The sequence below is a fragment of the Tinamus guttatus genome, unplaced genomic scaffold, assembly GCF_059628265.1.
Source record: "Tinamus guttatus ecotype Peru unplaced genomic scaffold, ASM5962826v1 Tinamus_guttatus_pri_ptg000052l, whole genome shotgun sequence".
In the NCBI taxonomy this organism is placed as follows: Eukaryota; Metazoa; Chordata; class Aves; order Tinamiformes; family Tinamidae; genus Tinamus; species Tinamus guttatus.
The window spans coordinates 2,021,564-2,037,859 of NW_028288586.1; the positions used below are offsets into that span (position 1 = coordinate 2,021,564).

Here is a 16,296-nt window from a genome sequence, read left to right on the forward strand (position 1 = left end):
AAATGCTTGCTGCTGGTTCTGAATAAGCTCATATTTAATTGTGTGACGTATATATAGTACATTTGAAAAGAAAATCTAGCATTGCTGTTCTCTGAAAGACTTTCTTTTCTGTTACACAACACAACTAAATGGAAGTTCTCTTCCTTTTTACCTTTTCCTAGGAGTAAAATATTCATTCTTCAGCTGTGACCACACAGGCTACTTTTTTTTTCTTTTTTTCAGTAACACAAACACAAAAATAGTGCAAGAACAGAAAGACACGGTTCCCTTGAAGTGGAACCATATATTTTATACCAAAAGGCAACTCGTTTTCACCAAGAAATAAGAAGCATAGTAAATAATAAGACAGAAGTTTCATTTTACATTCAGACACTTACTGCATAATTATCCAGTTGACTAATCTCTATTTTGGGGCTCTTTTGGGGGCAGGGGAAACTATATTTTTAGTCACAGATATTCTGAAAATAAAAACAAAGAAAAACAAAGAAAAATAGGAAAACTAACTAGTATATACCGGCAATGGCACTCCTTGCTATTGCTACAAGTGTTAAGAATATTATTCTACGTCCCGCTCACTCACCAGGAAAGCGACATCTGAAGGAGTTAGAAATCCCGGCTTTACCTGCCCTCTGTTTTGCCACCACCACCTTCCACCTCCTGCCAGGGGCCCAGGAGCACCTTTTTAAGCACCACCTGCGTCTGGCGAAGGCGCCCTGTAATATCCCAGGGGAGTAGCCAGCACACTCTGACATAAAACTAGGCTCACGTGCTGGAATCAGCCCAGGGGCTGAGTCCCAGCTGGCAAATCTAAAATGACACCAGTGCAAGGGAAATGAGAGAGGAGTGCCTGGAAAGAACCTGTACAGAGGGCTTCCAAGCCAGAAAATCACTCCCTCAGAGGGACACGAAGGCTGCCTGGGCTGAAGATGTGGAGGGTTTGGGTTGTTTGAGCAGTCAGGAGAGATGATTTTGTTCTTGTCCGTGTCTGGGTTCCGCAGGTCTGACTCTTTTCCTAGTAAGTAAAAGGAGGTTGCCCCAATACGGCTGTAGCTCTTGTTTTGCTGGGTGGGAGGAGGTAGGATCGAGCACCCCGCGCAGCTGCCTTCCAGCATGGCCAAGGCACTGCTGCTGATGCTGCCTCTGAAAGGGAGCGTGGCCACCTTGCCCAGAGTTAGCTCCTCACCCCTGCTAGGACTGCAAGCACCTCCTCAAAAGCCGGCTCCATTCATATAGTCCCTTAAATAAATGCTGGAACTGCTGGTGACCACCACCTACCTCGTCTGTGCTGGTGAAACACCACCACAGCTCTCTAGCTTTTGTTTGGATATCGGACACATGGAGCAAGCCTAAACCTTGGTAGAGACTGGGACCTCACTGTGTCCCTCTACCTCCCTAAAAATACAGCAGGCTGCACAGAGCCTTGTGGCAGGATAGATAAATCCAGGCAATGTCCCAGTGATGGTCCCCTTAAGAAGGTTATTTGGGCATTCATGGATTATGCTACCTGACTAATAGACAGCAAAGGCATATAGGTGAACCCTTTTAAGACTGTAGAGACATAGTCTGTCTAGGACAGGGATGCTAAGGTTGGAGATAAGATAAATACCATTGTCCTTGGTCTGAGATGAAAAGCCTTAGTAACCCAATCTGACCTTGATATTAGCTCTGCACTGAGCAGGAATTGGACTAGATGACCCACAGCAGTCCTTTCCAGCCTGAAGTATTCTATGATTCTGTGATCTCACTGTTTGTAAGACATCTTACGTGTGAAGAAACAATTAAAGTGGTTTGTGAATGGGAAGATGCTCCTATCTCCAATCTGGGTTGGCAGGTTCAGATGGATTACTGTCATCCTGGCAAAGACTTGTGATGATTCTTATGATGAGTGAAATGCAAACAGGGTGGAAACACACTGGACATACAATTAGTGAAATGTAAACATAGAGGAAACACACTGGACAGAGCTCTAGCAATTAGAGCAGATTTGTGGCATTCCCACGCAATAAAAATCTTTTGTCCTTTCCTACATATGATTCCTCTCCACAAACTCCCCAGCACTTCCTGCAACTGCAGCTATATTGTGCCAAAGCTAGTAATTCACCTGATGCCTAGCTGCTGCCAATTTAAGTGGGTTTGCGCCCTTGTCATTCCTTTATATGGGTATCATTGTGATGATTTCTGTCATAATACACAGAGCTAAATCCATTGGAACTATGAGGAAGACTTTGAACACACAACACATGGCCTTCACATGAAACTGTTCAGACAGCATCCATGGACTTTGAATACGAAGACAGTTTTAAGGGCTCTTTCCTGCAGAGTTTCTGGTGGAGAAATTGAAGGGCAGTAGGATAGTCAACACATCGACTAACACTAACATATGAGCGTGTAGAGCAGAACTTTTCCTTATATCCAGGTAATGTCAGCAAAACAGATAAAAATACTACTGTACTCCTTACATGCAGTAAAAGTAACATTCCACAAGCTATTTCATAAGTAAAAAAGGCCATGCACCTAGAAAACTGAAACACAGACTTAAAAATGTCAGCAGATATTTTCAGAAATTTGGGATCTGAAAATCCAGTTTGGGATTTTCTGTACCCCAGGACAAACGAGCCATGAGTGAAGGAGTGCCCCTGTACTCTAAGCAGGAAATACAAGAGCTTCCCTTGTTCTATCTCAAAATCTGCAGAGGAGGCAAAATTACTGAATCATGAAGGGATTAAGTTGTAAAGAGCCTCATACCTATGGTAAATACTTACTCCACAAGGCAATTTCCTAGGCAGTGTAATCCCAAATGTGTCTCCAGAACTAAATGACGATCATGATCAAGCATTTCTGTACTACAAACGACCACATAGCAAGGCCACCTCTAGTATTGGAGATGTCTACCTACAAAATTAGATAACAAAAGTAGCCTAGAGATGAGAAATCTCCTACGGATTTGGGGTTGCAATTAGAGCCTGGAGCTGCTAGCTTGAACCTGATCTTAAACATCCATGATGTTTTCAATACAAAGCAAGTTTGTTTTGTTTTGAAAGGACAAAAATTACAGGAATGAAACACCTTTCTCTCTTCTGAGACTTAGAGGGCATGAGAACTCCACATACAGCACAGCATCACAAGAAGATTCATGGAAAAGGGTGGGGTGAGCTGGGTGGCTCTAAGTAGGACAAGAAATTGGATAGAGTAATTCATCTTCAGAATTTCTAAGATCCAACAGATGATACAGATCACATACTAGATCTCAAAGGATATGACAGTTCATCAACAAGTCACAAAGCATCATCAAAGCATATTTCCACTTAAACAATAGGCCCAAACATTACATTTGTACCATTACGTATACTTCTTCTGGATTCCAAAGGACTGAAGCAGAAAAAAACTTATGTTCTTCAAGGTGATCATTATCTGGGCATCCTGTCTGCCTTGTCAAGCACCTCTCTAAGCAATACATATCTGATGACCTGTGCAAACCAGAACCAGATGTAAATCCTTTTGTAATCCTCTGAACAATTTTGCCAATGAACGTGGAAATAATGATTCACTTAAATAACCACATTTTGTCAATAAGGTCTGCTAACTGCCATCCCCTTCTGAGGGCTTGATGAGTGATAGTTTTTATGGCTAAGAAAAACCAGCTTTGTGTTCTTGAGCTATATTGATGGTAGTTTTCTATTAGCTAGGCCTAATTCTTTTTAGCTAATAATCAATGACTCAGAAATAGAATGAATAAAAAAATCTGAGCTTTTGGAAATTAAGCAATAGCAGCAAATGTCTCCTTTCTGTTCAAATTGGAAGAGTCGGTAATTATCACAGTATTTAGATAGCTCTCTAATAATTCTAGCTCTTTGTTTTGGATGCATTGTGATACATCCAGACCAAAAAATAACATGTGGAATGTCCAGGTTATCCTATGACTCTCTTGGAAAATTCTTCCTAGCCAGTATTCTTACCCAAAGAGCATACAAGATTTACAGTAAGCAGTGAATAAAGGGGAAATGTTAATAAAAATTACAAAAATAGAACATGTCAGAATATTAATTTGGCTATTTAATAATGTAAGAGGTTTGCCAATGTGACAGGAAATCAGGAGATATAGTTTATGTGGACTTCAGTAAAGCATTTGCAATGATATCATATGGGAAGTGACTAATCAAGACTGTAAGCCAGGAATTGAGTTAGCTGAAGGGGAAATGACAAAAAGGGAATATTGGTCTGGAGGGATCTTAGTAGGGCCCTCCTCAAAAAACTGTCCTGGGACAAATTTCATGTAAGTGGTACAAGAAGTACAAATATACTAATGAAATGTTCTGTTTCAACAACTTGGGGGTACAAAACACTTGGAATAGTTGGAATGATAGCTTTGGGACAAAAATTAACTGTACAAAGTGTGTACGGAGGAAAATAATAAGAGTTTTTACCATGAACCCAAAGTTTGTTAGCTGAAAACCACTAAGAGGAAGTCTGTGACAGGCTAATAGGATTACCAGACTTCACAGACGGGGATGCCTTGCTTAGGTCCTGCCTGGTTCTTTACAGGCTTTTTCAGCTAGTAGTGCTGAGAGGCAGGTAGGGCACAGTCAACAAAGGCCACAAAATCACTCCATCCATACAAAAACACAGAATAGTGGGCAAAGTAATATCTCATATGCTTTTAATATGGGGTCTGGGATTTGGGATTGACCTATGAGAAATTCCTTGTTATATGGGATATCTGACAAGCCTGTGTTAGCTGCTCACAGGATGACTGTGAGGAGGACCAGAGGAATGGAGGGCTGAAAGCAGGTAATGAAGATTCTCCTGCGGAGATTACCAGTTTCCAGGCTAGCGGTAGCATTCAGGCTGTAATACTGAGCATTAGTTGGAGCTCTTACATGAACCTTTATCTTACCTGTAGGTGGGGAGAAGATCTGGCTCCGAGCACCCTAAGGGGCTCAAATGCTACTGATTAATATCCACAGTGACTTCTTTTCATCCAGGGTGAAGAGAGTAAATATATTCTTAAACTGTGCCTGAACCACACGGGTCTGAGTGAAAGGGTGGCTGGGAGGGACTCCTCCTACAGGAATTTCTGCTGAAGCAATGGGAATACCTTCCTCCACTACCCTGGTTGGTATTGCTGGTATTCCCTGTACTGGATCACAGAGAAAGGTTCATAGCAAAGGAGGCACTTTTCCCCTCTCCACACTTGCCAATCTACCTCCAAAACTGGGAGCCCCTCCAGAGCTGCAGGACGCTCTTTTTCCTGCAATATCTCCAGTTCTTCCTTGCCTCTTTTAACTATGACCCAGCTTCCCCTGTTCAGTACTTGTAGCTCCCTTGCGAGACTTACAGTTACTTTTTTTTCGTAGGTGAAGGACAGAAGGAAGGACGTGCTATTACAGAAGACAAGAACCAAAAATATTTTCCATAAAATGAAAAAAAAAAAAAATCCAAATCCCTCCTTGCAGAGGGGCTCCGGGAAGCTGGATACTAGGCTCATCATTAACCATTTCACTGCTGATTACACTACTGGAAAGGCATGGAAGCATGGAAGAAAGAGTAAGAGCGCATATATGACAAAGAAATAGTCTTCTTTTGGACCCATTCATATTTGAGCTCTGATAGTATTGCCATAGTGGCACAGAACTCGTTCTGAGTTAAAACCCCGAGGCAGTTAGCTCCTTTCTGAACACTGCAGACTTACTGAGCTGAAAGCTGGAAGGCTGCCCAAGCTGCACTCCCACCAGACACACTCTAAGAGAAGGGGAAATCACACAGAAAACGGTGTCAAGGAACAGAAGCAAAGGGCAGGGGTTGCTGTGATCCAAAAGAACACTGCCTGAAGGAAGTCATGAGGGATGGAACAAGCAATGTGAGTTTAACAAATAATAAAAGACTACGGCTCTGTTGCTTGATTTTTGGGGGCAGCAGGTCTCAAAGACATGAATGCAGTCCACAATCTGTGCAAGCAACATGACTGCCAGCTCCTTTTCAGAATGGCCAACCGAGGAACAAAGCAGGTAAGCAATTACCCTCTCTGCTCTCGGCGGATTTATAGTTTAAGCTCTGTTCCCAACTTACAAAAGATCTTCCTCTAGCAGTTGTATTTATTCTCACTATGCCTTCCAAGGAAGGGGAGTACCATTATTCCCATTTTACAGACAGGGAACTGAATCTCAAAGGCTAAATTACTTACCCACTGCCAGAAAAAGTGTGGTGGAACAGGGAACTGACCACAAGTGTCCTAATTTCCAAGAGAGTGCCTTAACACTGCACTGTTTCTCTTGCAAGGCTCACACAGTCTGCACTGTGCAGGAGCACACCTAGGATCAGAGGCTGACAGGTGAAAATGAGAGTGACTTAGGCTTTAACCTGCACTTTGTTTTTTGCCCTCCAGTCCTGCATTGCCCACACATTAACAGTATAGCTTTTGCAGCACTTTCTCAGAAGTTTGAAAATAATTGCCTTCCACTAGCAAACACACTGTCTGGGCTGTGTGGCACAATAAAAAAAGCCAACGCAGCTCTCCACTTACTGCTGCGTCTGCATATTAACACAAAGAAGGTCAGTAGGAGCGCTCACAGTTCTGAGAAAATGAGTAGTTAATTATTGCTAGAGGACAAGAAGGGAAAACATGTGATTTATTTTGTTGCAGGAAACAGCCAAATCACAAGAATTGTTTCTTTTTCTGTGGCCTGTTTCTTCGTGGGAGGGCAAATCTATAGTAATACTTGCAATCATCAGTTGAGGGTGTTCAGCATGTTTGGGTATTAAAGAAGGAAAAAAACCCTTCTCAGTTTACCCACAGGAAAAATCTCAATAAACCAAATGCAATATTCAGCAAATATTTAAGAATACCATTTTTCTTCCCCATTTGTATCACCTGGAAACTTGCTAGTAGTTTCTGCCATATTCATTCCTCCTGAAGATCTGGTGTTTCATCATTTTCTCTATCATCAACAGTCTATAAGACTTCAACCATGCTACATCTAAACCAAAATGCCCTTGTCTGCCATAAGTATTAGTGATTTAAAAACTAATGGGTTTAATCTCCAGGCCCAAATTTAGTTTTATACATATATATGTGTATATGTTTATACATATATATATATATATTAGGATGTAAAAGCGGTTTATGTGTATGTGTTTATACATATATATATTAGGATGTAAAAGCGGTTTAGGGCTGCAATCCATTCCTCCAAAAGCTTAAGTTACATTTTTCATTCATATTCCATCTCACAGAACCACAGAATGCTTAAGGTCGGAAGGGACCTCTAGAGACCATCTAGTTCAACCCCTCTGCTCCAGCAGGGACACCTAGAGCACGTGGTACAGGGTGGCATCCAGGCAGGTTTTGAAGATCTCCAGAGAAGGAGACTCCAGAACCTCTCTGGGCAGCCTGTTCCAGGACTCACCCTCACAAGAAAGAAGTTCTTCCTCATATGAAGATTAAACTTCCTATGTTTCAACTTACACCCATTACACCCTTGTCCTGTCACTGGCCACCACAGAGAACAGCCTGGCCCCATCCTCCCTACAATCACCCCTCAGGTACTTGAACATGTTGATCAAGTCTCCTCTCAGCTTTCTCTTCTCCAGGCTAAACAGGCCCAGCTCGCTTAGACTTTCCTCATAAGATAGATGTTTCAATCCCTTAATCATCTTCGTGGCTCTCTGCTGGACCCTCCCTAGAAGCTCAATGTCCTTCTTGTACTGAGGAGTCCAGATCTGCACACAATACTCCAGATGTGGCCTCACGAGAGCTGAGCAGAGGGGCAGGATCACCTCCCTCGACCTGCTGGCAATGCTCCTCCTGATGCAGGCCAGGATCCCATTGGCCTTCTTGGCCACGAGGGCACATTGCTGCCTCATGGTTAACCTGTTATCAACCAGGACTCCCAAATCCCTCTCTGTGGAGCTGCTTTACAGCAGGTCAACCCCTAGTCTGTACTGGAGTTCCCTGGGGTTATTCCTTCCCAGGTGGAGGGCCCTGCACTTGTCCTTGTTGAACCTCATGAGGTTACTCTCTGGCCAACTCTCTATCCTGTCTAGGTCTCTCTGAACGGCAGCACAGCTGTCAGAAGTGTCGGCCACTCCTCCCAGTTTGGTGTCATCTGCAAACTTGCTGAGGGTGCCCTCTGTGCCCTTGCCCAAGCCATCGATGAACAAGTTGAACAGCACCGGGCCCAGTACTGACCCTTGCAGGACACCACTGGCCACAGGCCTCCAACCAGACTCGGCCCCATTTATCACCACCCTCTGGGCTCTGCTATCCAGCCAGTCCTCGATCCACTTCACTGTCCATTCGTCCAGCCCACACTTTCTGAGCTTACTTATGAGGATGTTACGGGAGACTGTGTCGAAAGTCAAGGTAGACAACCTCCACTGTCCTCCCATTGTCCATCAGAGGTCACCTCATTGTAGAAGGCTATCAGGTTCATCAGACACAACTTTCCCTTGGTGAATCCATGCCGATTACTCCTGATCACCTTCTTTTCCTTGACATGCCTAGAGATGTTCCCTAGGACGACCTGCTCCATCAATTTTCCAGGGATGGAAGTGAGGCTGACTGGCCTATAGTTTCCCTGAACAGTTTTCCTGTTCAATTTATTCATCAATGACCTGGATGAAGGCACAGAGTGCTCCCTCAGCAAGTTTGCTGATGATACAAAACTGGGAGGAGTAGCTGATACCCCAGAGGGCTGCGCTGCCATCCAGAGGGATCTGGACAGACTGGACAACTGGGTGGTGAAAAAGCTCATGCAATTCAACAAGGCCAAGCGCAAGGTTCTGCACCTGGGGAGGAATAACCCCAGACACCAGTACAGGCTGGGGACTGACCTTCTGGAGAGCAGCTCTGCAGAGAGGGACCTGGGCGTCATGGTGGACGACAAGTTGACCATGAGGCAGCAGTGTGCTTTTGTGGCCAAGAAGGCCAATGGGATCCTGGGGTGCATTGAGAAGAGTGTATCCAGCAGGTCGAGGGAGGTGATCCTGCCCCTCTACTCAGCCCTAGTGAGGCCACACCTGGAGTACTGTGTCCAGTTCTGGGCTCCACAGTACAAGAGGGATGTGGAGCTGCTGGAGAGAGTCCAGCACAGGGCTACGAGGATGATCAGGGGCCTGGAACATCTGCCCTATGAGGAGAGGCTGAGGGAGCTGGGCCTGTTCAGCCTGGAGAAGAGAAGGCTGAGAGGGGATCTGATCAGTGTCTATAAGTACCTCAAGGGAGGCAGTGAGGATGATGGTGCTGGCCTCTTTTCACTGGTGGCCACCACCAGAACTAGAGGAAACGGCTAGAAACTAAAGCATCAAAAGTTCCACAGGAACTTAAGGAAAAAATTCTTAAGAGTGAGGGTGACAGAGCACTGGAACAGGTTGCCCAGAGAGGTTGTGGAGTCTCCTTCTCTGGAGATCTTCAAAACCCGCCTGGATGCAGTCCTGTGCCACGTGCTCTAGGTGACCCTGTGTGTGCAGAGGGGTTGGACTAGATGATCTCTAGAGGTCCCTTCCAACCTTAAGCATTCTATGATTCTATGATTCCCAGGTCCTCCCTCTTGCCTTTTTTGAAGACTGGAGTGACATTGGTTTCTTCCAGTCCCGCGATATCTCCCCCATCCTCCATGACCTCTCAAAGATGATGGACAGCGGCTGAGCAATAACCCCCGTGAGTCCCCTCAGCACTCTTGGGTGCATCCCATCTGGGCCCATAGATTTATGGGTATCCCGTTTGCCTATATAATTCCTAAACCAATCCTCCTCCAGTAGAAAGTCCTCCTCTCCTGCTTCTCTATCTTGTCTCCAGGCTCTGTAGTCCCTGGGGACTAGCCTTAGCAGTAAAGACAGAAGTAAAGAAGGCATTTAGTACTCTGCCTTCTCTGCATCCTCCACCACCAAGGCACCCTCCCTATTCAGCAGCAGACTAACACTTTCCCTAGTCTTCCTCTTGCTGCTGATGTAGCCCTTCCTGTTGCCTCTGACATCTCTCACTAACTCTAATTCCAAATGGGTCTTGGACTTCCTCGTCGCATTCCTGCATTGTCTGACAATGTTCCTATATTCTTCCTATGTGGCCTGGCTCTTCTTCCACATTACATACATGTTCTTTTTCTCATTAAGTTTACCCAACAGCTCCTAGCCCATCCACGCCAGTCTCCTGCCCCGCTTGCTCAACTTCTTTCCTATAGGAATGCACCGATTCTGAGCTTGGAGGAAGCGGTATTTGAATATTAGCCAACTCTCCTGGACCCCCTTTCCTTCTAGGACCCTTGCCCAGGAGATTCCTCCAAGGAGCTCCCTGAAGAGATCAAAGTTAGCTCTCAAAGTCTGGGGCTGCAATCCTACTTTTTGTCCAGCTATCTCCACACAGGATCGCGAAATAAAATCTCAGATAAATATATCAAATAAATATATCTCAAATAAATGTGTGTCAAATAAATATTCTCACTACAAAATATAGATTATTAACTTTTAAAAACATTCCTAGAAAACATTTTTATTAAATGCTTTATCCAGAACTTTTTGTAAAACAACTGGAAAAGATCAGATCAAAACGACCAAATCAGTTCTGCAAAAGTCACATTAGTCACACTGATATTTCCAAAGTACTAATAATTATGGAAAATTATGAATATTTATAAAGTCACCTGAATCTTGATGTGCTAGTAAAATAACCGGTACTGCAGGCTACAAAAGTAGCAAGAATTCTTACTTTCTGACTAACATGATGGAGGAGTTCTGGGGAGGACAACTTACCATGTACCATCTGGTCTTTAAGGTGGTGCTGTCAATAATGAACTGCTAAGCATTAAAGTGAGAAGTGAGGAAGAAGGGGGAGCAAAATCCAGTTAAATGAACATGTTGTACTAATACTCTGATAATATCAGATTACAGACTGTATCTATACTTAATAGTTTATTCATATCCTATTGTTTACAAAGGCATCCAATTAAGGTTAAAGCTTTCTAGCAGGGGCAGTCTTCTGCTAAATTTTTCTAATGATCGTTAATCTCAAAATAAAACCAAAATTTTAAAAACACAGCCTGTAAAGGGTCTATTTCTCCACCCCAACATTTGATGCTAAACCAAGCAGCAAAATGAAAAGAAAATCCCACACATTAGTTTAAAAGGAGTGAATTTTAATATACAAATTTACACTCATTGTGTTGTATTTTCTGCACCACCCTCTCTCAGTATATACTTCTATCACTCTATTACATTTTCATAATAAAACCACACAAAGTAATTCTTGTACCAGGGAGGAAACTGTAGTGGTCTGCATCATTTATTCTATTTATAATTTATTGTAGAAATGTTTACAGATTAACCACTAAAGCAATTCCACGTTCCTCTTGTCAAGGATTTCAAATCTAAACCCAAGAATCACTCAGCTCACTTACAGTCAGTGCACTATGCCCCCAGATCCACTGCCAAAACAGGGTTTTTCTTCTTTCCCCTCTGGTATCCCAACCAGCAGCATTTGTTTCTCCTCATGTGCCACATTCTCCTCTGGCCACGCTTCAAGACACTTCAGGATACAGAGAAGCAACTGCAGACATCCTTCCTTGGTGGTTCCATGCAACGCACTCAGCAGCCACACTTACTTTCTTCCAAATGGATCAGACCACACTTTTAATCCTACAAATCAAACACAAAATTCCAGCAGTTCAGAACTATCCTGTTGATACAAGTTTGGTCTGCTAGCCCAGCCTTGTGCACAAAGCAGAAAGGGACCCTCTCTAACAGTTTCTGTACTCAGGACACAACTCTGTTTAAGCTTACATACATATTTTGGGAGGAAAATCTCATGCTTCAAATAATGGGAAATCCATCACATCCATAAGTAAGGTGGTTCAATGTTATTATCCTCATCTAGAACAGCATTTTATTTTACATTTAAATTTGTCCAGATTTTGCTTTCAATTACTGGATCTAAACTTTCTCATCTTAATTTAGTTGGTGATGAAAATTCCTACTGGGGAGCCTTGGTCATCAAGTGTCTACATCTCAGATAAATCTGATAGGTCCATCCTCGTTAGTATTTCATTTAAAAAGGCAGGTTTAACACATTTGAATTTTGTAACTTTTTTCTTATATCTCTTCAGTGCTTTAGCATTTGCTTGGACTGCGAGTCATGCACTAAGAGCCTAGCTAAAAAGTGTAGGAAGGACATGGTATTGATCCCATTTGATTCTCCTCTGCTGCTGCTGTTTTTTTCCTAAAAATAGGAAAACAAAAAAAAAACCTTTAACATATTTGGATATGAGTAAGCATCCACATGCATATAAATGAGAGGCTCCAACCTTGAATACCTAATACCACTTCTATGACCTATGAAACAGCAAACTATGAAGGATGGTCTGTCGCAGTACTTTGCTTTTTTATTCCCTTTGTATGGTTTTCTATCCCTTCAACCAGTAGCAGCAGCTCTTAGCATTCAACATTTTCCTGGATTTCTGACTTCTCCCTCTGTGAGGCTTATGAGCTACAGCTCCTAAAAAGTGTCTAAGCTGAGCTGAAAACAGTATTCCACAAAAGGGATGTATATTTGTTATAGACAGCTCTCAGAATACTTATGACTGCTATCACTTTGAGCTGGTTTAGAAATTAATTTCTAATGTGGAATCTGATATCTGTTTAATAAAGCATGGAGATATCAGATTTAGTGCAACTTATTTGGTCAGTTAATTTAAAGAAAGGCTTTGTTAAATTCAGGATTTTTAAGAGAAGAACTAGCTCAAGTAAACATTTTCTTGATAATCTATTTTGATTTCATAATAAATTTAACATATTACTTGAATCTACTCTTTAAGTCCACAGAAGTACTCAGATCTTACTTCACAAAGACCTGAAAACAAATAAATACAAACACATGAATCAAGTGTACCTGGAGGCTGAATATTCTCTTGAACAATTCCTGCTCGGTTTATTAACTGCTCTTTCTCTGGAAAACAGAACAGAAAGAATAAAATAAAAAGAAAGTACCAGATAGCACTTAATAAAATGATATTGAAAATTATATTCGTTCTGGATGATATCCTGTAAGTTCTGGTCAGAGCAGGTCTGTTTGGGGAGATTATAACCAAACTGCAGGATAACCAACTTAAAGGAATGAGGAATGAGTAGGTCTTTTAAAAAATAAATAAATAAAAAGAAAAGAAAAAGGAAAAATACCTTCCTTGACACCATAATTTAAGGAATGATTAGTACCTTTAGGAGCTATTACTCCTGTTCAACATAAAACTTTCAGTGTTTTTCTGGTTTTGTTTGTTTTCCCCCTCAGAAGTGCTGATCCCCAATTTCAGGCACTGAAAGATGTTACATTCTATCACAAGCAGACTTCATGGCAGCAACTTTTGAAATTAAATACCAAGGGCAATATTTTCCATGTAATGGATCTGACTGAGGTTTTAAGCCTCAAGCACTTCCAAGAGCACAAGCAGGCAAATCTATATCCTGTTAATTGCTTTGCTATTGTAGTGCTTTGGAGCACAAAATCAAAGCAGGGATGGCTTAGCCTTTTTCCTATCCCCCTGAACTTCTAAGTCTTATAAAAAAAAACCCAAAACACACAGTTCACACATTCTCAGGGGAAAGCAGGAACTAAGCTCACTTTAAATGGAAAACTCATGAGCATCCTACTCTGGCACAAGCTCCAAGTGTTACCAGGCGGTCCTGGTAACTCTACTGCTCCACTGCGCCGCTTCTGTCCCCCGCTTGGAAGATGAACAGTAAATACAAGATGAAAGCAAGTAAGTATTTCAAGCTCATACATGCAGTGTCACTCCCCTGAACTAGAATCCATTCCTGCATTTTGCAGCGTTGCTCTGTGATGCTGGTCCCGATGCCTGACTGCAGACCCAGCTTCCCAATACAAGGAAATACCGAGCACTCGACCAGCGCTGAAGTCCATGGGAGGTTTGAGCTTCAGCAGGAGCTTCGCTGTCACTAGACAGTTCTGAAAATTACAACCTTTGCACACCAAAGATGAGAACTAATGCATCCACTTCCCATGTTCTCAGCGGATGGAAACAACGACTTAAGCAGCACTCCTGCTACACTAATGTCAAGGGAAGACCACAAAAAATTAATAAAGGTGTCATCAAAGCAGAGTCTGACCAGCATATCAGAAAGAAAAGAAAGAACCTAACTTGGTAGGCTCAGTCATATAACTCAGAAGTGCAAAGGAGGAAGCTTATTCATTAATTCCATTATTTCCTTAATACTGACCCAACACTTGTACCGCTTGCAGGAAGCGTGCCACAAGCAAACATACACAAGGTTTCTTAAACAGGGCCACAGAAGGGGAAAAAATGATTGCGGGCAACTTCCAGATTCAGAGTTTCCTTAAAGACCTCTGGTTGCTTGCGAGATCGGTTTTTCTTGGGCCCAGACGTGGCGCTGCAGCCCCTCGGGTAAGTACGGCCCTCGGAAAGGTCGTTAACCCTCGCGCTCTCCTCCTCGCCAGGAGCCCTTCGCCCCGCGCCGAGCTCGCTCCCGCGAGCCCCGCGGCACGGCCCGCGCGGAGCAACGGGACCCTCCCGCCCCCTTCGCGCCGCAGCGGCCGGGAGCGCCTTGGGGGCTCCTGCAGGGCCCGGCCCGGGCCCAGTCCCGGCGCGTTGCGGCTCCCCGCGGCCTCCCCGCGGCGCCCCGCGCTCACTGTACTCGTCGGGCTGCAGCAGCGGCCGGAAATAGATGGGGTAGAAGGCAGCGGCCACGAGGGCCGCGAAGCCGCCGAAGACGAGCGCGGTGCGCGACGCGGCCGTCATGGCCGCTCGCGCCCGCTTCCGGCGCGAGCAGGAAGCGGCGCTGTCACGTGGGCGGCCGTTGGCGGCGCGGGGCCGTAGCGCCCCGCGGGGAGGCGGCGGGGGCAGCGGCCCGGCCGGGGGCGGAGCTGCCGCGGGGCGGCGGAGGCTCCTTCGTACACCCGAGTGTCCCCGGGGCGGTGGGGGTGCAAGTGTCCGAGCCCCGCGGCCAGGGCCGCTCGGAGGACGTGGGCGCCCGCGGCGCCGGAGCCACGGAGGAGCTGGCCAGGAGCAGGGCCGCCTCGCGGGCTGTCTCCCCGATGCCCGGGCGCGCTGTCGCGCACAACCGCCCAACGCGAGTGGCCTCTGTGCGTGGGCGACGGGGCGTGCGAGGCCCCGTCCCGAGCCGGCGCTGCCGACGCCCTCCCGGGGCTTCTCACGGGGACAGCCCCGGCGCGGGTGCCCTGCGAAGCCCGCGACTCCCTCCCTCCACGCGGGCCGAGCGCGGAGCCCGGCGGCCGGAGGGAGCAGGGAAGGGGCCCCCCGCGTGACGCGGGAGACACGTTTCCGTGGGGCGTCCCCTGCCCGAGGCGGCCTGAGACACGGGGCGGGCCGCGCGGAGCCCTCACGGGGCACCTGCGGCTCCCCGGGACGCTGCTGCCTTGAGGGGCCGCGGCGGCGGGGGAGGCGGCCCTGCCCCGCCCGGCCCGGCCCGGCCCGGCCCTGCCCGCGGCGGCCCCTCCTCCAGGAAGCCGCATCCGGCTCGCGGGGCCCGCGCCGAGCCGTGCGGAGCCGCCCCGGGCCGAGCCGTGCGGAGCGGGGCCGTGCGGGGCAGCGCCGCCGCGGCACCATGCGGCGCCCGGCCGAGCCCCCCGCCGCCCGCCGCCTCCTCCTGCTGCTGCTGCTCACGGTGAGTGGGGCCTGCGCCGCCCTCGGCTCCCGCTGCCGCCCGGGCCTGCCCCGCCGCCGCACTCGGGCGCGGGGCGCTGCGGGTTGGCGGCACCTGCGGCCCGGGGCAGCGGCTCTCCCGGCCCGGGGCAGCCCTGCGGCGGGCTCCGTGCGCCGTGCGCGCCGCCTGCCAGCCCCGCAGCCCTTCCCACGCGGGAGGGCGAACACAGGGAGGGCCCCGCCGGGAGCAGGATCTCGGGTGATTTGTGTGTTTCTCAGTTTCCCTTTTCCCACCGATTGCTGGAAAAGGTGATTTTTCTCCCAGCGCTCCGTGATAGCACTCGAACAAACCTCTTCAGATTCAGGAGATTTTAAGAAAAAAACTATGGCTTGTGTCATTGTAGAAATAATGTGATTAATGCTTCTGAGAGACGGTGGAGCAGCTGTGTGCTCTGTGAAGTTAGCTGGACGGGATTGCTGTCCACCGTGAGCATCCGCAGAGCTGGCAGGCTCGGCCCTGCGCTCTGCTCGTGGTACCAGATAAAACCTGTGTGGTTGTACAGCTGTCCATTGCTGAGCATGGTTTGGAAACAAGCCACGAGAGATGCAGAGCAGAGTCTCTGCCTTGAGGAGGAGGTGAAGTGGAAACGGAGCCGTCAGGCTCCTGAAGACAAAA

At 46.4% G+C, this 16,296-nt stretch overlaps 1 protein-coding gene across 2 annotated transcripts; it reads right to left on the minus strand.

The window, feature by feature from the left end:
- Nucleotides 1-3,087: 3,087 nt before the first annotated feature.
- Nucleotides 3,088-14,761, minus strand: SMIM20 (small integral membrane protein 20). 2 transcript variants are annotated; one of them, XM_088539937.1, is made up of 3 exons: nucleotides 14,648-14,761; nucleotides 12,875-12,931; nucleotides 3,088-3,467 (listed from the first exon to the last, which is right to left on the minus strand). In XM_088539937.1, exons 1-3 carry the CDS (start codon nucleotides 14,754-14,756, stop codon nucleotides 3,445-3,447), a joined length of 189 nt encoding a protein of 62 aa, XP_088396063.1. In that variant the 5' UTR covers nucleotides 14,757-14,761; the 3' UTR covers nucleotides 3,088-3,444. The 2 variants fall into 2 exon arrangements, with proteins under 2 accessions (XP_088396063.1, XP_088396062.1); XM_088539936.1 differs by lacking the exon at nucleotides 3,088-3,467 and adding an exon at nucleotides 11,106-11,625.
- Nucleotides 14,762-16,296: the final 1,535 nt, after the last annotated feature.